The sequence below is a fragment of the Oratosquilla oratoria genome, chromosome 29 (genome assembly GCF_046742065.1).
Source record: "Oratosquilla oratoria isolate Oo_2021 chromosome 29, ASM4674206v1, whole genome shotgun sequence".
NCBI classification, from domain to species: Eukaryota; Metazoa; Arthropoda; class Malacostraca; order Stomatopoda; family Squillidae; genus Oratosquilla; species Oratosquilla oratoria.
The window spans coordinates 19,890,582-19,914,355 of NC_134805.1; the positions used below are offsets into that span (position 1 = coordinate 19,890,582).

A 23,774-nucleotide genomic window follows, 5' to 3' on the forward strand; every position below is an offset into this window, starting at 1 on the left:
TGGAAGAATGTAAAAAAATATATAAAATAAATAGATAAATAAATAAACAAATAAATAAATAAAAATAAATAAAATACATACATAAACAATTTTTTTTTCCCCCTTACAAAGGAGGTAGCCAAAGTCAAAGGCATAAATCCACTCCCACCCATTTCATCCCCTCATACTCCCCTCCCATTCACCACCACCTCCTGGATGACTGGTAATCTCTGCATTTCACTCACTGCCCTGGGTCAAACAATGTAGTAAAACAATAAAATAACGCATATGTGAATTTTTGTGTAATAATTACCTTTGGGTCCACAAACCAAGTGGGAAAAAAGTTCTATTCTAGTTTTTAAGAGTTCTTCAATAATAATTTTAAAATTTTAATTCATACCTTAGCTATAAGCTGCATGTTGAATGGGCCATTCACTTCCAGTGCCCTAGCAATGCTTGCACAAATACCAGCGATCTTGGCCAGGGTTTCTGGATTGATATCTTGAGGAGGAGTAACAAGTGTTGCATCTCCTGAGTGGACACCTGCATTTTCCACGTGTTCACTCACAGCCATACATACTACTTCACCATCCATAGCAACAGCATCAACATCAATTTCCTGTTAAAGAGGAGAAAAAAACAGAGGTATAAACCAAACTTGCACATAAAATCAGTCTATTCTTCATCTATCTATATGCCAAGAGCTTTTCCCCCTTATATGGGAGGTAGCCAAATCAAAGTCATGTACCTACTCCTACCCATTCCACTCCCATCCACCACCCTTCCCCCTTCTCATCTTGGCTCTTCACGAATGACAAGTCGTCCCTGTATCCCACTCACTACCCTGGGTCAGAGTTGTTCATAATTATATATTTATGAATGTGTAACTTGTGTACTGTAAAAAAAATCTAAAAATAATGGCACTGATGAGTGACATTGTTGTAATCTAAAATCACATAAATTAACAAAATTTTAAACACCAACTTTTGCTTCAAGTATAAACTTGGAGATGACAACTGGATGCTCCTTAGACACAGCAGCTGCTTGGTTCAGGTATCTCTGAAGATCCTGTGACGTGTGTGCCACATTCATCGCAGCCCCCGAGAGTACGTAAGAAGGCCGAACAAGGCAAGGAAATCCTACTTCATCACAAAAAGCTTTGGCTGACTCTAGGTTTGTCAGTTCTTTCCACCTAAAATTAAGTATAAAAAAATAAACAAAAAATAAACAAAAATAATGGAGAAACTTGTATGAATGTATAATTCTATAAAATTCTTACCCTTTTACTTGATTCATATATATCTATATGATCATCTAAATCTTAAAAGTAATTTACTTTTCTCCAGTTCCTCAACTTACTGTGGCTGAGAGATGCCAATGCGATCCAACATACGAGAGAACTTGAACCTGTTCTCAGCACCATCAATGGACTCGGGAGATGTGCCCAAGATACGAGCCTTTTGACGATGAAGGTCAATGGCAATGTTGTTGGGCAGTTGCCCACCCATGCTAAGAACGATGCCCCGAGGATTTTCCAAGTTGTAAATGTCCATAACAACCTATTATTTACAGAATGAAAGATCAGACATGTTCATATTAATATACACACATATATACCAAAGGCCTTTTTCCCCTTATAAGGGAGGTGGCCAAAAAACAATGGCATAAAAACCACTCCCACATGAAAATATTAATACAGTTGTTCAAGTCCCCTTCATCCAATCGCCCATTACCTCCAATGCAATATGCCTACAACATGGAAAAGGAACATCCTCATCCTTTCCAATTATAACATGTCCCTTTCACTCCTTCCCACGTCCACCACACAAAAATTAAAGTTAGCCAGAAATAATTCAAATCATTCTCTTAGTCTTACAGTTGGTTCATCCCATGTGCACCCCTTTCATGGATCAAGGAGCCACTTTCATCTATACATTTTTCTCCAACTGCTAATTCTCACACATTTTGCTTGCGTGGCATCTTTACTATAAGATTGTATGGTTCCCTTCATCCTCTCCATCCAATTTTTCTTTGATGCCCTTCTTGCCCTTTCATTTCCAGCATGAGAGAGGGAGAGGGAGGGCAAGAGGGAGAGGGAGAGAGAGGAAAGTGAAAAAAACAGAGAAAGTGAGAGAAAGAGAAACAAAGATGAAGAGAGATAAGAGAAGAGATAAAGGAGGGAGAGAAGAGGAAGAGAAAAAGGAGGGAGAGAAGAGGAAGAGAGAGAGGGAGAATGGGGACACAGGCAGCCAGGCAGGCAGACAGAAAATTTACTTTATTATAAATTCAAAATCTTAAATATTATTTTTGTTAGACTGAAAATGTCAAGACTGTTTATACACACCTCAAAAGAAATTTCATCAAAGTAAAGCCTATCACACATATCATAGTCAGTAGATACGGTTTCAGGATTATAGTTAAGCATGATCGTGCGGTGTCCTAGCTTGCGTAGGTAACGAATACACTGCACTGCACACCAGTCAAATTCCACAGATGAACCAATTCGATACACACCAGAACCTGTCATGAAATATCAACATTATCATCCATGATCCAATCCCTTTGCATAATATTTTGTATCACGGTGATGTGATTGCTTGCATTATTATATATATATATATATATATATATATATATATATATATATATATATATATATATATATATATATATATATATATATATATATATATAATAACATTAATAATAATAATAATAATAACAATAATTCAAGATGATACTTAAGTTTTTTTTTTACTTACCCAAGACCATAGCTGCACCAGGTGCAAAGGTCAGATCATGTTGGTTACCATTATATGTGAGGTAAAGGTAATTAGTTGCTGCTGGCCACTCTGCAGATACTGTGTCTACTCTCTTCACCCATGGCATGATCCCTAGGTGTAAAATTAGGTCATCAAATCGCAAGAAAATAAAAGTGAAAAAAAAAAAAAAAAAAAAGTAACCAGCTTTCATTGATATGGTATAGTCATTATAAAAGCCAAATGAAAAATCATGGTATTCAAATAGGGCAATATTACTATTTTTCTTGTTATACATATAAATTTACACGTGTACAAACACACACTGTTTGGAAAAAGCAAAAAAAGGATATCAGGAAAATATACAATTGGAACCAAGGAAGTAAAGAAAGTAGGATCCGAAAAAGATTTGGGAGTAATCATCACGTATGACTTGTCCTATGATAAACATACATACATATACCAAGGCTTTTTCCCCCTTACAAGAGGGGTAGCCAAAAAGAAAAAGGCATAAAATCATTCCCACCCATTCCATCCCTGAATACACTCCACACCCCTCCACCCTCCCTCTTATCTTAGCACCTCCTGAAATGACGGGTCATCCCTATGATAAACAGATTAACAAAATTGTCAGGGAGACTTACAACTTGCCAAGATCAATAAAAGTGGCATTTACATACTTGGACGAAGACATGATAAAAAAATATTGGTTACATTGATAAGGCCTAGACTAGAGTATGCGGCAACATTGTGGTCCCCTAGTACCAAAAAGAATATAAAGAAAATAGAAAGAATCCAAAGAGCAGCTACAAAAATGGCACCTGCACTTGCAAACCTATCATACGAGGAGAGATTGGCTAAACTGGAATTACCGACACTAGAGCAAAGAAGAGAGAGAGGTGACTTACTGACCATCTACAGAATCATGAAAGGCACAGAGATACTTGATAGAGAGGACTTACTTAACTGGGACAAGAGGAACACAAGAGGACATGGAAAGAAAATAAAAAAAACATAGCTATAGAAGAGAAATGAAGAAAAACAGTTTTCCACAGAGTTTTGGACAATTGGAACAAACTGGATAATGAAATAGTATGCACAAAAACCATTCATGAGTTTAAAAGCAAACTAGACACTGCAAGATACAATGGCGGGACACCACGAGCATAGCTCCCCTTCCCGCAAAATACAACTAGGTAAATACACCACAAAGTGCATTTTCCCTTTTAAGGGAATGGCCAAGTCAAAGCATACACCTAGCCCATAACCATCCAAAAGGCATTCACCACCCTTCCTATTTTAACATTCCATGAAAGAAGGGTCATCCATGTCTCCCACTACACTGCTCAAGTTGTAGGGAACAAGCGAGACCTTTTCTACAATGGGGCACACCATGCAGAGCTTCAGACACCATTTCATTATATGGTGACCCACAACCTAAATAAACATGAACATCCCTTAAGGCTGTGTTGGAGTGTTCATTTGTTGTCATTCGGCTGAGGGTAGCCATATTGGATTTTTGTGTGGTTCAGAGAATAGACATCAGGTGGTAGTATTGTTAAGCTGCTATATGGAGTGTTGGGTCCCCATTGTTAAGGAAGAGGTGACTGGAACAGTGACCAAAGATTGGATTACAGCTAACAGGCTGCACCATTTCTTCATCCATTTACAACCCAAACCCACTCACTCCCATGTTTCCCACATTTCCTTGCTTGGCTGACATTCTTCCTGCATCCTGTGCCACCTTAACCTGATCCATCCACCTCATTCTTGACCTTTCTTCTTCCTTCCATCCACTTCTTTTCACATTTTTTTGATAATTTTTCCTCACTCATTCTTTCCATTTGGACTGGATCCTGAAAAGGTCTGCTCAATCATAGAGGCTGCTGCCAAGTTGTGCTATTCCCTGGTCTCATCACACGGAGACCACTGACATGTGGGTTGTGACTTTGGTCTTCCAGAGATCCCAATCTCATGACCCCACTGTCACAAAAGAGAAACAAGAGGACATGCAAAGAAATTAAAGAAAGACAGTTACAGAAGAAACCTGAAAAAGAACAGTTTCCTGCAAAGAGTGATCGATGTCTGGAATGGGCTGAACAGTGAAATGGTAAATGCCAGAACTATACCCAAGTTAAAAAATAAACTGGATGTGGAGAGATACGAAAATGGGTCACAACAAGCATAGCTCCCGTCCCATAAAATACAACTCGGTAAATACACATCATGAATGTAGAACTTTTGGTTGCGAGTTAGGGGGCAAAAATTACTAGGTAGTGGGAAGAAAATTTGATAGTGACTGAATACATTGTTAGTCTCAGATTGCCTCATTCTCAATTCCCAGATGGGAGTAGGTATCAGAGAACACCACACACAGGTGATCTGGCAGTAGTTCATCTTCCTCTTCCAGTGTCCAGTCCCCGAGTCTTTCCTCAAAATCCTGCTATCTTCTTAGTAAGGAAAAGAGGTAGAACAAGTTCCAGGGCCTCAAAATAAGATTCATAATGGGTACATGACCCCTGGGAAAGCTTGAAGCTTGAAGCTCCTCTTTCATATCCGCTTCCAACCAGTCACCAAAAATTTCTTGCACATCACTCTTTCCCAAAATTCATTTTCAAGTTTTTTTCTTTCGCACAAACTCTGTCACCTACTGCTTCTTTCTTTACTCAAGTTCTGTCACAATTGCATCACCATCCGCACTGGTTCAATTCTTCAATTTCCATTCTCAACCACCGATACCAGTTCTTTGCCTAGAACTCTGTACCTCCTTGGCACACTATGTGTGTACTTTGACTCAGCCATGGGAAAAGTACCTTTAGACTATGAACACAATATCTACAAATTCTGCGAAGCCTTAACACTAGAAAATTAAATTACTAAACATTCTACTCTTTCATAAGATTGCATCAACAAAATATTGATCCACTAATGTCTGAAACAAATTTTTTAGTCATACCTTTCTTCTCCCTCAAGGCACGTACTGCAAGTTCTGTTTGCTCAACAGCACAAGCAATTTGCATGTCCGAGAAGCCCAAGCATTTAGCAGCAAGGAGGAGGTCTGTGGGGATGTCTTGGACATCTCCATGCGATTCCAGGATTTCGTACATTGTCGTGACATTCTATTAGAGCAATCACCATTTTAGCAAATATGGCAATTTTACAAATTCTATAGTAATTTTTTTTCTTGAAAGAAAACCGACAGGCAAGTTTCTATACATGTAATCTATTTACCTTCAGCTTGTAAAGGAACCACTTGTCAATTTTTGTGAGATCATACAGCTTGTCTATATCCCATCCTTGTCGCAATGCTGCTGCAAGCACAAGCATTCGCTTGTCAGTGGGCTGAGCTAGCTCCTAGGATAGAAAACATGAAATATAAATTCAAATGTTCACAAAAAAAAAAAAAAAAATCTAGTTCATTTATAAAATATCTTATTCAGATTTTCAATTTTTTTTTCTAACTATGCCATAATACACACCTTAAAGAAATTACATAACATTTCTTACCTTTTCACTGGGCTCTCTGGTGTACGGATCAAAACCTTTCACGCCATCAACCATACGCAAAGCTTTTTGGATGGCTTCCTCAAAATTACGGCCAATGCTCATAACTTCTCCAACACTTTTCATGGAACTGCCAATCTAGGAAAATAATTATTGGAAATGATATATATATGTGCACACAACAAATGCTACACACACACATTTGCACACAATGATAGCAGTAAAAAATTGCATTGTGGTAGAGGTGGTAATGGGAGAAGGTATGGCAGAAAAGAAAATGAGAAGGAAAGAACAAGAGAGAAAAAACAGTGAGAGAGATGAGAACGAAAGAGAAACAAGAGAGAAAAAACAGTGAGAGAGATGAGAACGAAAGAGAAACAAGAGACAATGAAAACAGAGGAACAACAAGAGAATGAGAGAGAAGAGAGAACAGGAGAGAGGAGAGAGAAAACATGATAGAATGAGGGAGAATGATAGAGAGAACAAGAGAATAAGAAAATGTGAACAAGAGCAAGAGAGAACAAAAGAGAGTGAGAACAAGAAAGAAAGGGAGAGACAATGAGAGGGAGAGAGAATGAGAGAGAACAAGCAAGATCAAGAGAGTGAGAGGAAGAACAAAATCTAGAACCTAATTTACTCATTTGTCATTCCAACAAAACCCTTACAAATCCCTAATTACATTCAGGATCTTCTTTTTCTCTTAACGACACTAATCATCCCACCAACCTTGGCCGATACTCTATTGAACTTGGACAAGTCCCAACGTGGAACTTTGACCACGCAGTAGTCCAGGGAAGGTTCAAAGCATGCGGTTGTGCAGGCAGTTACGGAATTTTTAAGCTCGGGTAGAGACCTGCCAAGAGCCAATTTTGCTGCCACATAAGCAAGAGGATATCCAGTGGCCTTGGAGGCAAGGGCAGATGAACGCGAGAGCCGAGCATTGACCTGTTAAAGAGCCATTATATCATGTTCCTGAAAACCTGTACACACATATACCAAAGGCTTTTTCCCCCTTATACGGGGGGGTAGCCAAAAATAAAAAGGCATAGAAATCACTCCCACCCATTTCATTTCCCATATGTTCCACTCCCCTCCACCCTCCTCCCTCTCTCCTATCTTGGCACCTCCTGGATGAAAACCTGTAATATACAAAAACATTCCAAATATAAATTAAATTCTATTTTCTCAGGATATTGTTTACGTCTTGTGGTGGTTCTGCAGGATTAGCAGAGCTGCCCATTTTAAAAACCCTCACTTCCAACAGAAGGTACAGTCCCAAGTGGTTCACAATCAGTCTTTTGACTGGGCCTACAATTTCCATAAAACCCAATTGTATTTCCGATACCTTTTCACACATGAGCTGAGAACCAGCCAATGTTCCCTTCTTCCTACTACTTTTTTCTGCTAGTGACAAAAGCAGTTCCACATGATACAACATTCAAAAGTTTCTTCCCAGAGAGACCTATGAAAGGGCCTAAGGGGGGGCTGTTGCCATCTATGTGGGTAGTTCCATGAGTAATCCCTCCTATTATTTTCATTCTGTACCAAGAGATCCAAGGGAATTGTTGATGGCATTGTTATAATGGCTGAACCTTTGCACTTATAACCTGCAATTTTCATCTCTCTGTTGAAGTACTTGACAGTCTAATAAAGTAACCTTTGTCATGGATGTGCATCAGAATGTGAAATGTGTCACTGAATTCCTCCATGCAAAAGTGGAATCGATTGACATTCACCAGTGCTTGGTGAATGTTTATGGAGCCGAGGCAGTTGATGTCAACATGGTTAGAGGATGAATTCATCGATTCTGGAGTGGTGACATACGAGTCACAAATTGCACTCCAGACAGGCATGCACAGGCCCTTGTTCAAGGCTGGTGAAAGTGCACCGAGAAGGGAGGTAATTACTTAAAGAAATAATTGCTAGAGCCAAAATGTCCACCCTTTTTAATGGTGCCACTCCCATCTCTGCAGCTCTTCAACTTTTTGAGTTACAAGTAAAAAAATAGAAGGCATTACTTTTGGAACTACACTCATAATATGGGTCTGCAGATCTCCAGACAGTGAAGCTCGTAGCAGTAATTTTTCCATTGTTATACTGACAATCTATTTTATTCTGGCTAACAACAAACAGTTCTGAGCAATTTAAACAAGGTCACTACAGCACACAAGGTTAGAACTAATTCAATTAACCTCTTCATAAAAGATGCACTATACCTATTTCATTCTAATACCATACAACTTCACGTCCATTCAGGAATATCAATAGCAATGGGGTTCTAACACCATACCTGCTATAAAGTCTTACCTCAATGATGTAGTACTCCTCATCATGAGGATTGAGAGCATACTGAATGTTGCATTCGCCCACTACACCCAGCCTCCGTACCACAGCAAGAGCTGTCGACCGCAGGAGGTTGTATTCACGATTGGTCAGGGTCTGTGAAGGTGCCACCACAATGCTCTCACCTGTGTGAATACCTAAAGGATCCACATTCTCCATATTGCAAACCTGAAAGAAGAAAAGGTCTTTTGTATACACATTTTTCACACGGCATTACTAAATGGCCCCTAAGAGGGAACCAAAAAACCCAGCCCCACAGACATTTGGCAAAACTCCCAGATCTGAATTCCTGTTCCTGTTCCCACTGAAATTGGGAAGTAACCTAGATGTGATGTGCCTGAAGCCTTTGCTATGTAATCACTATACGGAGCAGCCACCATAATTCCCGAGGAAAATGGGGTCTGACGGGCATCTGCCTGCAACATGGGTTAAACCCATTTGTTTTATACCCAATAAATAAATTAGGTAAATATAACCAAAGGCTGTCAAACCTTTATTTGGTGCAGGACTTCAGCATCAATTAGTCCTGAGGGGATGAAAGCAAAAAGAAAAGAAACTCCTGTTGTGTATTATGGAAATATCAAACCATTCTCCTTCAAGTCAGAGGTCCATGCAACAACTGCAATTTGCTTACCAGCTGTATGTCACTCAGAAATACAAAACCCCAGTGTAATCAGGTTAAATCCAAAGGGAAGGTTAAAGAAATAGCTAGCCTGTAACTGTCTTTAGTTGTCTTTGTCTTTCTGTTCTGTTGGTGGTGCTTGAGAGATGCATTGTGCTGGGTGTGGTGTGTTAAGGGTTCCTGTGTAGAATTGTGTTCCTGTCATTGGTAAAAATGAGTGAAAGAATGAGTGAAGAAAGATTAGTAATAGTGGGGTGGAAGGCAGAGGCAGAGGGGGTGGTTTTGAGAGAATGACTGAGGATGAGATGGCTGAGGTGAAGGGGATGATGAGCAAGAGGGGAATGTCTGTTGAGGAAGGAAAGGAGGAGGCAGGAGATAGGGATGAGTGGAGAGTTATGCAAGGAACAGAGGGGCAGATGGGGGTAGAGGGGTGCTTAGGTGTGAATGATATTTTGATGCAGCCCAAAAAGGATTTCACCACCACCTCCATTTCTGCATGAAGGGACAGAAAGGGGGGGTTACTGATTAAGTGAAACAGCCTTGTTGTAGATGTATTGCGTCTTCCTATATTGCATGCGACCCAGGGCAGTGGGGGGGGATGCAGGGATGACCCATCATCCAGGAGGAGCTAAGATGAGAGGGAGGAAAGGGTGGTGGAGGGGAGTGGAATGGGTGGGAGTAGATACATGCCTTTGACTTGGCTACCTTCCTTTTAAGTGGGGAAAAGCTTTTGGTATATAGTCATTGATAGGTTGTGGTGGTGGTTATGGTGGTTATGGGGGTGGTTACAATGTTCACGGTGCTGGTTACAACAGCCATGGTGGTGGTTATGATGGTTGCAGTGGTGGTTACGATGGCTGCGGTGGTGGTAATGATGGTCGTGGTGGTGGTTATGCTGGTTGCCGTGGTGGTTATGCTGGTTGCCGTGGTGGTTATGCTGGTTGCCGTGGTGGTTATGCTGGTTGCCGTGGTGGTTATGCTGCTTGCCATGGTGGTTATGCTGCTTGCCATGGTGGTTATGCTGGTTGCCGTGGTAGGTGCGATGGTTGTGGTGGTGGTTATAATGGTCGCAGTGCTGGTCACAATGGTCATGGTGCTGGCTACAATGGTCGTGGTGCTGGCTACAATGGTCGTGGTGCTGGTTATGATTGTCATGGTGGTGGTTGTAATGATCACAGTGGTTATGACTATTGTGGTGGTTGTGATGGTTGTGGTGGTTGTGGTGATGTTTTGTTTTAAATAACCAATATTTCTATTCTCATGGACACTGTAATGGAGACACCTTGGGAGCATTTTGTAAGAAACTGATTGATTTTAGGTTGAAAGTGAACATGGAAAATGGGAGTACAGCAATGTCTTTGGATAGGGTAAATTATCATGAGCACAAACTTCAAAAGTCTTGTTACCAGAAACTTACTGTGATGCAATTGTCGAAAGAGTCGCGTACAACTTCATACTCCACTTCCTTCCAGCCTTTCAATGACTTGTCTGAAACATTGAGATAGCAGACAAGTTTGAGTAATGCAGATATAATTCAACAAATAAAAAGGGATAGATAAAAGCAATTTTAACAGTTTGCAATGAGAAATAAATTATGCATTTCATAGACAGAAGAGGTGGCTGTATCAAAGCACTCTTATAGCCCCATAATGGCATTCTTAGAAAATTTATAGTTAACAGACATACCTATGATGAGTTGATTAGAGTGGGAGAAAGCCGATTTTGCAATAGCTGCCAGTTCTACAGCATTGTCTGCAAAACCTGATCCAAGACCACCGAGGGCATAGGCAGCACGTGCAAGAACCGGATATCCTATATTCTCAGCAGCTTCAAGAGCCTGGTGAAATAATGACAGTTCAAAATAACATGTTAATTACATAGTGAACAGTACAACAATAAAAACTATCTTTATAGAAACCAAAAGCCCCTTCAGCTTTATAAGTAATGTGGGGAAGTAGGCACACATCCACTTCATAGTTACTTGTACATACAAAAAGGCCTTTCCCTCCATATGAAAAAGTGTCAACGAGTCAATCCATCACCAATCCTACACAAAACCCAATGCAGGGTTTGGCAGAGCTGGTTTACCTCCACCACTATTATATAGCAAACTCCCCCTCCCCTCCCATCAACTCAAAATTTACCGAGAGGGCAAGAAATTTCTTATGGCTGCATTACTTCCTCATCCTCAACCCCACCTATCACCTCTGTCCACCCGGAATGATTAAAAGTGCCAGGAAGATAGTAGAAACTTAGGAAAAGCAATCTTGGGCCTTCATACTAAGGCAAGAGTACTGATGGGTTTTGACGACTGTTAGGCAGTCATCCTTTGTTGTTCACAGTGGCTCACTCTCAGCCAATCAGTGTGCACAACACGAACTCAGCCAGGATGAGCTATACTGCATACATTCCATCCCCCACCCACTCCCTTCCATGCATCACAGCATCATCCATACACATCCATTCTCCACTCACCTATATCTTCCATCTTCTCCCTTCCTTCCTCAACAGACATCCCCCTCTTTCCCAATGACACTTTTAACCATCCCATATTCTATCTATACTACTCGATATGTGCATTCCAACTTACCTCCTGAGTAGAGTACACAGCAGCAGAGGGTGCAACCTTCTCTCCAATGGAGGAAACCACATCAGCAAACATTTTTCGATCTTCACTCTGTACTATAGATGCCACTGGGGTTCCAAGTACACGTACTCCATAAGAGGACCAAATCCCTTCACGTTCAAGTTCCACCCCACAGTTCAGAGCTGTCTGGCCTCCAAACGTCAGGAGTACTCCATCAGGACGCTCCGATTTTATCACCTTGAAAAGACAAATTATACGTACACATAAAACTAACTTTCATTCCTTTACACAACAAGCACCTGATAGTACAAAAGCCATGACCAAATTCAAAAGTTTTTGGTAGAAACAGACTGAAACTAAAGCATATTGAAGGACTAAGAGGTAACTACTTATATGGATGAGAGATTTTTGGGGGTAAAATACACAAGGACAGTAGCTAAAACAAGGATGTCAAGCTCCAACTGTTGGGTTCTGCTGTGGTAGTGCTATGTCTTGCAGTATTGCTTCTGACCCAAGCACAGTCACAGGGAACAGAAATGATGTTTTGTGCACAGAGAGGTATGAAGGGAGTAACAAATGGGATTTTGAGTGTACATGGGATGGGTGAGAGGTACACGTATGCTTTCAATTGGCCACTTCCCCTTATAAGGAGGAAAATATATTTTGTGAATGCTTTAAAAACCCACTTTTGTGATGGGTGCTGTCGTCCCAGACCATTGGATATTCTTTAAATCTGAATGGTATGGACTGTGGTGTTACTTCAGTTCTTTGTATTAGTGTTGTGTAGTTGTTGTTGTTGTTGTTCCCTAGACTGTCTGTCCAAGCAGCCCCATCTCTCCAAGGAATGCTATGGCCGGAACTGGGTTTTCGCACAAATCTTTTATGGGTGTAGTGTTGTGGTTCAAGTTGGTGAGTGTGGTACACGTGAGGTAGACCCATGTGCTGGAAGTGTTATAATGGATAGATGCAAGAAATTTACAGGCCAATTTGTAACCTATAATGTGTAGGTGAAAACAATGAATGCAGAAAACTAGTAAATGTGAAGTCTGATCGCAAGTACTATCATTTTCCATATAAAAAGCAAACATTAAGCAACTATCTAATAATAAAATAAGTTGTACACGCATACATACATATATACATTCATGCATATACCAAGGGCTTTTTTCACCTCACAAGGGAGGTAGCCAAAGTCAAAAGGCATAATTCCACTCCCACCCATTTCATCCCTATCCACTCCACTCCTATTCACCACGCCTCCCTCCCTTGGCTCCTCCTGGACGACTGGTCAACCTAGAAATAAAATTAGTTGTAAAACACAAAATGAATAGATCTGCTACCTGCACAACATAAGAAGGAGTGATTGGGAGGAAGTAGACTTTATCTGCGAGGCCTTTACTTGTCTGCACTGTTGCAATATTTGGATTAATGAGCACTGTCTCAATACCTTCCTCTTGAAGTGCCTTGATAGCTTGTGAGCCTGTAATACACATCAAAATAAGTAATCAATATTTATCCATATTTGTTGACTGAATTCTAACTATGCACCATGTCAAATTCACTTTGTAATACACTAAACCCATGACCAATGCAAACACACATCAATTCATAGCAAAATACCTTTTTATCCCTTTATAAGGAGGTAGCTTTAAAGCATATACCCACTACAAGTCCATTCATACCTCAAGTTAATGGTATAATATACACAAAGTAAAAATAATACTTTCAGCTTACCAGAATAGTCAAATTCACCCGCCTGTCCAATAGAGAGACCACCTGAGCCGAGAATGAGGACCTTCTTTGGATTGCTGGACACATCAGCCTGTGGCACCTCTGGAGCTGGACTGAGGTATTTTTTTATAATGTAAATTAAGATTATACAATTATTTACTTTTTCTTTTTTGCTACCTCCCTTGTAAGAGGGAAAAAGCCTTTGGTATATGTACAATTTTTTACATATGCCTTAAAATCATACAAGATTGCAATGAATTCCCATTCCCATTCTTTTAAAAGAATGTGGCATATATTCCTGAGGTTTCTAACATTTGGCATCACATGCTTAATAATGCAAATTTCCGATATCACATGAATGATATGGGAGAGGAAGAAGAATGGTTAGAGGGGTAAGTGTAAAAAGGGGAAGACTAAAAAGAGGAAAAAAGGGAAAAGAGGACAAGTAAAAAGAGGGGAAAAGGGAAAAGAGGACAAGTAAAAAGAGGAAAAAAGGGAAAAGAGGACAAGTAAAAAGAGGGGAAAAGGGAAAAGAGGACAAGTAAAAAGAGGAAAAAAGGGAGAAGAGGACAAGTAAAAAGAGGAAAAAGTGAAAGAGGACAAGTAAAAAGAGGAAAACAGGGAAAGAGGACAAGTAAAAAGAGGAAAACAGGGAAAGAGGACAAGTAAAAAGAGGAAAAAAGGGAAAGATGACAAGAGGAAAAAAGGGGAAGAGGACAAGTAAAAAGAGGAAAAAAGGGGAAAGGACAAGTAAAAAGAGGAAAAAAGGGGAAAGGACAAGTAAAAAGAGGAAAACAGGGAAAGAGGACAAGTAAAAAGAGGAAAAAAGGGAAAGAGGACAAGTAAAAAGAGGAAAACAGGGAAAGAGGACAATAAGTAAAAAGAGGAAAACAGGGAAAGAGGACAAGTAAAAATGTAAATATGTAAATATGGGAAATAATGATAGTGGAGAACAAAATATCACGATAGGATGTAATAATAATGGAGGAGAAAATATCACGGTAGGATATAATGTCAGTGAAGAACAAAATATAATTTTAGGAAGAGATACCGGACAGAATGTCAATGAAGGCCAAAATATCAAGATAGGATGTAATGACAGTGGAAGACAAAAGATCACGATGGGATGTAATTATAGTGGAGGAAAAAATATCACGGTAGGATATAATGTCACTGGAGGACAAAATATAATTTTAGAAAGAGATGCCGGACATAATGTCACTGAACGACGGGAGGCCGGCGTGAATCACGGTGACGTAGGGGGACAAAATGTACAAAATAGATCGGATGACCGTAATCGACCAGATGTCCGTGATGGGGGAAATGTTAATTTTGATAGGAGAAATGTTAATGAGGCATTGAATGTCAATGAAGGACCAAATAATAATAATATAGAGCAAGGCATAAATAAAAAACAAAATGATAATATAAGACATGATATTGAAACTCAAAATGTGTCAAAAAGAAATAATCAGGAGTTTCTTAAAACTATGTACTTTAATGCTCGTAGTATTAGGAACAAATTTCAAGAAATACAGGCGTATGTCAAAAGCGAAAATCTCGATATGATAGGAATAACTGAGACATGGTTAAATGGTACAGAGTTCGAAGCTGAATTTAATATTGCGGGATTTAAACACTTTCATCAGGATAGAATCCACAAGAAAGGTGGGGGTGTTCTATTGTACGTTAAAAACAATGTTCATGCTTGTGTTTTAGAGAAAGTGAAACAGGATGCATATGACAGTTTGTGGGTTGAGTTAACCCAAACAAATGGACAAAAAATGAATATAGGTGTAATATATAGGCCAAAGACATTATCATTAGCAGACGACAAACTGTTATTTCAAGAACTGTCTAGTTTCTGCAACCGGGATTTATTGATAATGGGTGATTTCAATTTTACTGACATTGATTGGATGACCCTTGAACATGGCCATATAGGTAGTCGCTTGATTGATTTTCTTGGTGACAATTACTTAATTCAGCATGTAAAAGAGCCCACAAGATATGGAAACTTACTCGATTTATTGATCACTAGCCGCGAAAGCATGGCAACTGATGTAGAAGTCGGTGAATCTGTTGCAAATAGCGATCACAACTTAGTCAGATTCAAACTCCTAAACAATTTTAGAATAGATACTTGTGCTTCTAAAATACCCGATTTCAGTAAAGCTCAGTTCATAGAACTACGTCAGGAGCTTCAGCTTACAGATTGGGAGGACAAATTAAACGAAAGGCCTGTAGATCAGATGTGGGAAATATTTCAAAATACGCTCACTAAGATGATTCAAACTTACATTCCTTTTAAGGACAGACGTCCCCCAAATCAGGCTCGCCCAAAGTGGCTCGACAAACTGAAAAAAGTATTGCTAAAAAGAGACAGGCTTATAAGAAATATAAGTGCTTGGGTGCATCTAATGACTATGAAAGTTATGTATCAATACAGAGAGATTTAAAAAAGACAATAAGAAAAAGAAAACGACAATACGAAATGAACATCGCTGAGAAATCCAAAGAGAATCCCAAAGAATTCTATAGTTACATTAGAGATAAAAAGGTTGTTAGGAATCACATTGGTCCACTATTATCTGCTGACGGTCAACTTGAATATTCAAATGAAGGAATGTGTAATCTCTTAAACAATTATTTTAGCTCGGTATTCGTAAACGAAACACCTCAAAGTGAATTCCAAACTGAAACCTGTGAAAAGTCTGGGGTAAACTTACTCACTACGGTAAATATAACAAAAGAAACAATTAAAAGGTGTATAGACAAACTCAAAGTTAATAAAACACCAGGGCCTGACGGCTGGCATCCAAGAATCTTAAAGGAAATGAAAAATGAGATTGTTGTTCCATTAGAAATTATTTTCAAGAAATCCATCATATCCGGAGATGTCCCAAGAGAATGGAAGCTAGCTAACGTTACTCCCATATTCAAAAAAGGTGACAAAAAGAAACCAAATAACTATAGGCCTATTAGTTTGACTTCGATCGTAGGAAAAATAATGGAAACTATCATCAGAGATGCTATCGAATATCATTTAGAAAGTAACCGTTTGATAAATGATAGCCAACATGGTTTCAGACGGAAACGTTCTTGCGTGACTAACTTACTCGAATTCTACAACACAGTTGTCTCGAATTATGACAAAAGAAACAATATAGATTTAATATATCTAGACTTTGCAAAAGCTTTTGATACCGTCCCACACGAAAGACTACTTACTAAATTAGCTTTGCATGGAATAAGTGGTAGCCTATTAGGTTGGACTAGTAATTGGTTGAAAGGTCGAAAACAGAGAGTTGTTTTAAATGGAAAAACTTCTGGATGGAAAAGTGTTGCAAGTGGAGTTCCTCAGGGTTCCGTTCTTGGGCCACTTCTATTCATAGTATATATAAATGATATAGACCATGGACTAAAATCTACTGTTTCCAAATTTGCTGATGATACAAAACTGTGCGGAGTGGCAAATGATCACTCAAACCAATTAGATATTCAAGAAGATTTAGATAAATTACAGCAATGGTCTGAAAAGTGGCTAATGAAATTTAACACAAGTAAATGCAAGGTAATGCACATAGGTAAAAATAACAGCAAGTACGATTACAAGTTATTTGGAAATTCGTTAACAAAAGTGGATAGTGAAAAAGATCTCGGCGTAATTATCAGTAACGACCTCAAATCATCCAAGCAGTGTATTTCAGCCTCTGAGAAAGCAAATAAGATTCTGGGATTGATTGCGCGATCTTTTGATTTCAAAAGTCCATCACTCATTAACAAGCTATATAAATCGTTAGTTCGTCCACATTTGGAATATGCTGTTTCCGTATGGTCACCGAATCTCATTAAAGACATTGACAGACTGGAAAAAGTACAACGGCGAGCCACAAAACTGATTCCAAATATCAAAAATAAATCATACGAAAATCGACTTAAGCACATGAATCTGTTTTCCCTAAAAAAGCGTAGACTCAGAGGTGACTTGATACAGGTCTTTAAGATTTTAAAGGGAATTGACAACATCAAAAGTGACCAAATTTTCACATTGAATGAGAATCAGACAAGAAACAATGGTCTCAAACTGTCCGGAAATAGATTCAATTTGGAAGTAGGTAGAAACAACTTTGCCAACCGTGTAGTTAATGAATGGAATAAACTTCCTGCACAGGTAGTGCAATGTAGTTCAGTTCGAAGCTTTAAGAATCATTTAGATAAATACCTAAGTAAGATGCTGTAATTATTATAATTTATGTTATATTATTTGTTTTTGTTTTGTTATAATTTGTCTGTCTGATTTTCATTTATTATTAGTTATATGTCAATTTATTATCATTTACTATTTACCTGTTTGTTTGTTATTCAACTATACCAATGCATTTATTTATGTATTTTAATTGTTATTTACATTGTTATAGTTTTAATTTATTATTAATATGATTTTTTTTTTTTGCATCCGACCTAGATATGGATCAAAAGGTCTCCTGTCGGCATGCTTTGCCTTTGTAATCCTTTGTAAAAAGAGGAAAAAAGGGAAAGATGACAAGAGGAAAAAAGGGGAAGAGGACAAGTAAAAAGAGGAAAAAAGGGGAAAGGACAAGTAAAAAGAGGAAAAAAGGGGAAAGGACGAGTAAAAAGAGGAAAAAGGGAAAGAGGACAAGTAAAAAGAGGAAAACAGGGAAAGAGGACAAGTAAAAAGAGGAAAAAAGGGAAAGATGACAAGAGGAAAAAAGGGGAAGAGGACAAGTAAAAAGAGGAAAAAAGGGGAAAGGACAAGTAAAAAGAGGAAAAAAGGGGAAAGGACAAGTAAAAAGAGGAAAAAAGGGGAAAGGACAAGTAAAAAGAGGAAAAAAATGGAAAAGAGGAAACAAAAGGAGAAGAGGATAGATGACAGGAAAAATGAAAAAGAAAATGTGATGGAAAAGGAAAAGGAAAAAAAAGAGGGAAAAAAAAAAAGACCAACATACAAAAAAAAAGTAAGAAGAGACAAGAGAAAAAAAAATGGAGGTAGAAGAAAAAAGTGGAAGAAAAGGAAAAAGAAGAAAGAGGAAGAAACAGGGAGAAGAAAGATGAAAGACAAAAACAAAGAAAACAGAGGAGAAAGGTTAGAAAACAATAAAACAAAGAAAACAAGCAGAAAAGACTAAGATGACAGAGGAAAATTAAGATGACAATGACTAAGAGGACAACTAAGAACAAACCAACAATGAAGACAATGACCAAGACAAAGACAACAATGATGGCCAAGACAATGACGAAGATGACAGCAAAGGAGACAACATAGGAGACAACAATGAAGAAGGCAATGGTGATGATGATGATGATGGAGACAACAATGAAGAAGACAACTAAACAGACAGAAGAATATGATGACAATGGAAAGATAAAAACAAGAAAAAGAAAAGAAAGATAACAAAGATGTAAAAGACGAGACAAAAATGTAAAAAGCAAGAAGAACATGTTAAAGACAAAAAGAAAAAATGAAAATATGTAAAAACTAAAATATAAAAAAATAATAAAAAAGATGTACATGCATATATATTTAACAAGGACTTTCTCCCCCTTACAAGGGAGGTAGCCAAAGTCAAAGGCATATTGAACAGCCATGGAGACGTGATACATCCCTGGCACATTCCCATCTTTACCTCAAACCACTCCCTCTCCATTTCTAACACATGATTTTAAGAGCAAACTAGACACTGCAAGATACAAAGGTGGGACACCATGATCGTAGCTCCCCTTCCCATAAAATACAACTACGTAAATACAGGCTCTACTACTCTCATACAAACTCAACTGTCCTTAACAACCTTCCTCCAATCCCATATATTTGAAAACCTCCCACAGTGCCTTCCTGTCCAATCTGTCATAAGCCTTTTCCAAATCCATAAAGGCCTTAAAAAACATCCTTACCCTTTGCTAAAGCTTTCTCACATATACAGCTTCACACTAAAACCTGATCCACACAAACCCTACCTTTCCTATACCCAAACTGTTCCTCACTAATTACTCCCTCCATTCCTCTCCAAATGAACAGTTATCAGTAATAATAGGAATATATGAATCCTTACTTGTACTTTAAGTGGTTGCTTATGACATCTGGTAAATTCCAGCTCTTTGTGTATTCCATGTCTGTGGTTGAAGGAGACGAGGTTGCAGTAGAGGACATGCTGATAAACACATCAAAAAGACTTTCCAGGTCTTCTGGTCCAGCCATATGCTCTGGATGGAACTGCACACTGTAAGAAATCCACATTCTTACTTTCATGTCCCTCTTTTTCCACTTCCATACATGCATCACAATGGGTTGTATGCAAATAACAATTTTTCCATTCTGTCAGAAAATATGCAGTAGAAATTATATTAACAAGAATTAACTTAGAATTACCAAATGTTTACCACTGAAGAGAATAAACAAGTACCAAATAAATATTATAAACTTCTTCCAACATTCAAAATTTCAAATTTCTATACACAATCTTCAGCTGCCTTGTTAATTTGGGAAGGGGGGTTGTCGTCTAATTTTTACAGACTTCTTAGGCTATGACTAACTGAAGAATTAATACCTTCCTTAGATTTTCAGTTTTCTATCTACCTAAAGGCCTCTTCCCCCTTATAAGGGAGGTAGCCAGCCAAGGCATGCACCCACACTCTATCCATCCAAAACCCATTTGTTTCCCTTGGCCAAACAGCCATACGAGCTTCAACTAACATTCTTAACTACTCCTGGTTACACAACAAAATACCAAACACCTGGAAAAAAGCTCACATTGTCCAAATCTTGGAGAAAAAATAAATAAATAAAATAAATAAATAAATAAACCTTGCATTATGCAGACCACTCCCACTACTATCTACAATATCCAAACAAATGGAAAAGGGATATAACAAAGAATAAAATCAGAAATACCTACCACACCCAATCCATGTATTCGAGGAAGGCCACTATACCAGTGTGCCTCTAACACTACTACTACTACTACTACTACTACTACTACCACCACCACCACCACCACCTCTAGATCTAATCCCCTTAATTTTGCTAACATTTATTTTCAGTTTCCTACTCTCACATATCCTCCCAAACTCTGCCAATGCTTCAGTCTATCCTCCAACTGTTACAAACACATCCCCAAGCATTAAATGGATCACCTACTTCCCTCCAGCAACTCCAAACTCCTGCCTAACACATTCATGTCTAACTTCCTTGCCACCGAATACATGTTGAATGACCATGGTGATGTTATACAACCCTGACACAGGCCCCCATCTTCACTTCATATCAATTTCTTCATTTCCTACCATATCACAAACTCGGCTGTTTAAACTTCTCATTATCCTGAACAGTCTTCCTCCTATCCTAAATATCAGCAACACATCCTAAAATGCCTTCCTATCACCGCTTTGCACCAACCTTTATAATACAAGAAATCAAATACACAAACAACTTACAAGCTCTCCAAATGATGCTGTTCACCGAGCAAATTCACATTACCTGAAAAATGGTTTGTCCTTGTGAACAATTCCCTCATTTGAGTGATCATTTTTGTTTGTAAATAGTGGTAGCCAGCCTCCTGGCAAGGCAGAAGCATCCACTGCATAACCATGGTTCTGTGAAGTTATGAAACATCTTCCTGTGCCTTCATGAATACATGGCTGATTGTGACCACGATTGCCATACCTGCAAGATAAGTTTCCATCAACTCTGATGTTAAAATCCCAAGACTGCAAACCCTACTCATAAGTTCGGAATGACATACTACTCTTACATACATACATACATGTACCAAAGGCTTTTTCCCCCTTACATGGGGGGGGGGGTTAGCCAAAAAGAAAAAGGCATAGAAACCACTCCCACCCATTCCATATATATTCCACTCCCCTCCACCCACCTCCCTCCCTCTTATCTTGGCACCTCCTGGGAATAGTTCATCCATCCAAGTAAGATAAAACTAACTACTGTATTAGCCACTTCACCTGTGACAATTCACAAATTCCACACAGACTAATGTCAAGGGATTTTATTCAGCTGTAAATACAAAAGAAAGTAACCCATAAACAAGTTCCATTATAAAATGTACATCTCATATTCACTTCTTGTCAACTGTAATGGCAAACCTCTATAAACATCCTTGAACTCCTTCAATTTACTCTAAATTAACTTTAGTTTTCCTTACTCAACCTTCAGACCTCCATCTATGTTTGATACCACAAGAGATCATGCATGCTTCCAGAAAATTCTTTGGTGAAACTATGTACACCATATTCTATTATGGTTTGTTCTTCAACAGGGAACCAATGACAAGTACCTCCTTGTGGTGGTCCATCAAGATGGACAACAAAGAATCTTTCCCAACTGCCTATTTTCAAAATACATTAATCCCTTTACTTTCTAGAGGTGCAGCCCTGATGGAATGATATCTCCAGACTGGGTCCATAATCTCAACAAATGTCAAGTGCATTTATTCTACCTTTTCCAATATCGAGCTGACAACCCAAGACTACTCCCCTCCTCCTACTTTCAGCTGTGTGACAGTGAAACAGTCCAATGCAATATAAAACGAGCAATCCAATTTTTTTTTCCCAGTCTATTGCCAGTCAGTGTGGGGATGTAGGTTTCTAACAACAATTGTTCTTGTTACCACACAATTTTATTCAGGTCAAGGGACAAAGTAAAGAGCTACAGTGTAATTCACCAAAGAACATGCAAAGGCTTACTTCATTTTGTATGTGGAACATCCTGCTGCAACTGCAAGGAGTTGGTGGCCAAGACATATTCCAAAGACAGGTTTGGGGTTGGGTTGTGAAAGGACTTCACGAATATTTTCCACAGTCTCTTTACACATTTGAGGATCGCCTAAAAAGAAATAAAAAACATGTTCCTTATTAATTTATGTACCATTCCTCCAGCAGAGTTAATTCTTGGACACATTTCTGGCCGATATCCTCAAAATTTGACAAAGTAAATCATTCTCAGACTTACAAGATAGCTCATTAATTATAGATGGACATCAACAGATAACCAATTTGGTTTCAGAAATGAAAAGAGCAATCAAAAACTAAAATAGACGTGGCTGGGTGGATTACGTTTCATCTTGTTTTCCCTTTCACATAATGCCTAACAAACAACAAATACAGAAATTGAAGCATACTGGAGAACTTAAAGCCTCCTGGAATGGACAAGACTTTCTGAAAGACCAATAAACGACATTAATCAATCAACTAATATATTGCCCCAGGTCTCTCTTGCAGGAGACACACAACTCCCAGGTAATTAGCAACAGCCACCAGACTGGCTCATAAATCACTCAAGGAAGAAATATTGTGTTGTCTAGGTATGGATAGTATGCGAGTGTAGGACGAGTGTGCAGAATGAGGTGTTCTGTGTCCTCAGTGCCCTATCAACTTTCCAAAATATGGAAACTTCGATTATAAACTCACCAGGACCATTGCTGAGGAAAAGACCGTCATAGTCTTTAGGATCAAGTGGGTGGTTCCAAGGCACAAGTGTCACTCTGGCACCTCTTTTGACAAGACAACGGATCTGATTGTACTTCAGACCACAGTCGACTGCAGTAATACGAAGCTGTCCCTCTGGATTGAAAACCACGTTTTCCTGAAATATTAACAAAATAATCACTACATTGTACTTTTTTTTTTCAAGACCATGAACTTTAAAATCAAACCTCTTCAGTTATATGGTAACCCTCATTCCATATCCCCTCGTGCAAAAATAGAGAAGGCAAGGAGAATTCCCTTCAAATGGCATGTCAATTTAGTCTATTTACAACCATCCTCCACTCACACCTATCCTTTGCCCTCTCCCTTCCCTTCTCAACAGGCATTCTACTTTCACTTAAGATCCCCTTCACCCCATCCGTCTCATTCTCCATCTTCCCCTCAAGTTCATTCTATCCACCTCCACCTTCCAAACATTTTATGCTAATCTTTCCTCACTAAATATTGGATATATTCACCTGTCACCATATGTACATCTTAAGCCATTATATACAAGATATATATAAAGAGACTAGTTTCCTTCTGAATACATCCTATATACTGTACCTTGATAGAGACTTCATCAACCAGGTTGGTTATATTGGGATTGGTAAATGCAGGCTCCTCCTGGCCTTGCACAACTATCTTGCCCAACATTGATCCCTTTTCACGAATCCTGTGTAGTAGAACATTTCTCAACAGTTATACACATTCAAAACTAAATTCCTCATGGTTTATGCCCCATACT

General features: G+C 38.7%; 1 protein-coding gene across 2 annotated transcripts in view; it reads right to left on the minus strand.

Moving 5' to 3' along the window:
* The window catches only part of r (carbamoyl-phosphate synthetase 2, aspartate transcarbamylase, and dihydroorotase rudimentary), a 147,393-nt gene that overhangs the window by 101,607 nt on the left and 22,012 nt on the right, over positions 1-23,774 (minus strand). For both annotated transcript variants that reach the window (XM_076211810.1, XM_076211809.1), the window contains exons 4-23: positions 23,594-23,702; positions 22,970-23,144; positions 22,247-22,385; positions 21,024-21,209; positions 19,600-19,767; positions 13,529-13,638; positions 13,135-13,274; positions 11,798-12,031; positions 10,894-11,044; positions 10,625-10,695; positions 8,550-8,753; positions 6,969-7,187; positions 6,246-6,380; positions 5,970-6,092; positions 5,695-5,857; positions 2,742-2,873; positions 2,324-2,499; positions 1,339-1,538; positions 964-1,171; positions 380-598 (exon numbers count right to left, since the gene is read on the minus strand). In XM_076211810.1, coding sequence (XP_076067925.1) covers positions 380-598; positions 964-1,171; positions 1,339-1,538; positions 2,324-2,499; positions 2,742-2,873; positions 5,695-5,857; positions 5,970-6,092; positions 6,246-6,380; positions 6,969-7,187; positions 8,550-8,753; positions 10,625-10,695; positions 10,894-11,044; positions 11,798-12,031; positions 13,135-13,274; positions 13,529-13,638; positions 19,600-19,767; positions 21,024-21,209; positions 22,247-22,385; positions 22,970-23,144; positions 23,594-23,702 — 3,262 coding nt within the window. The remainder of the gene's footprint in view (positions 1-379; positions 599-963; positions 1,172-1,338; positions 1,539-2,323; positions 2,500-2,741; positions 2,874-5,694; positions 5,858-5,969; positions 6,093-6,245; positions 6,381-6,968; positions 7,188-8,549; positions 8,754-10,624; positions 10,696-10,893; positions 11,045-11,797; positions 12,032-13,134; positions 13,275-13,528; positions 13,639-19,599; positions 19,768-21,023; positions 21,210-22,246; positions 22,386-22,969; positions 23,145-23,593; positions 23,703-23,774) is intronic.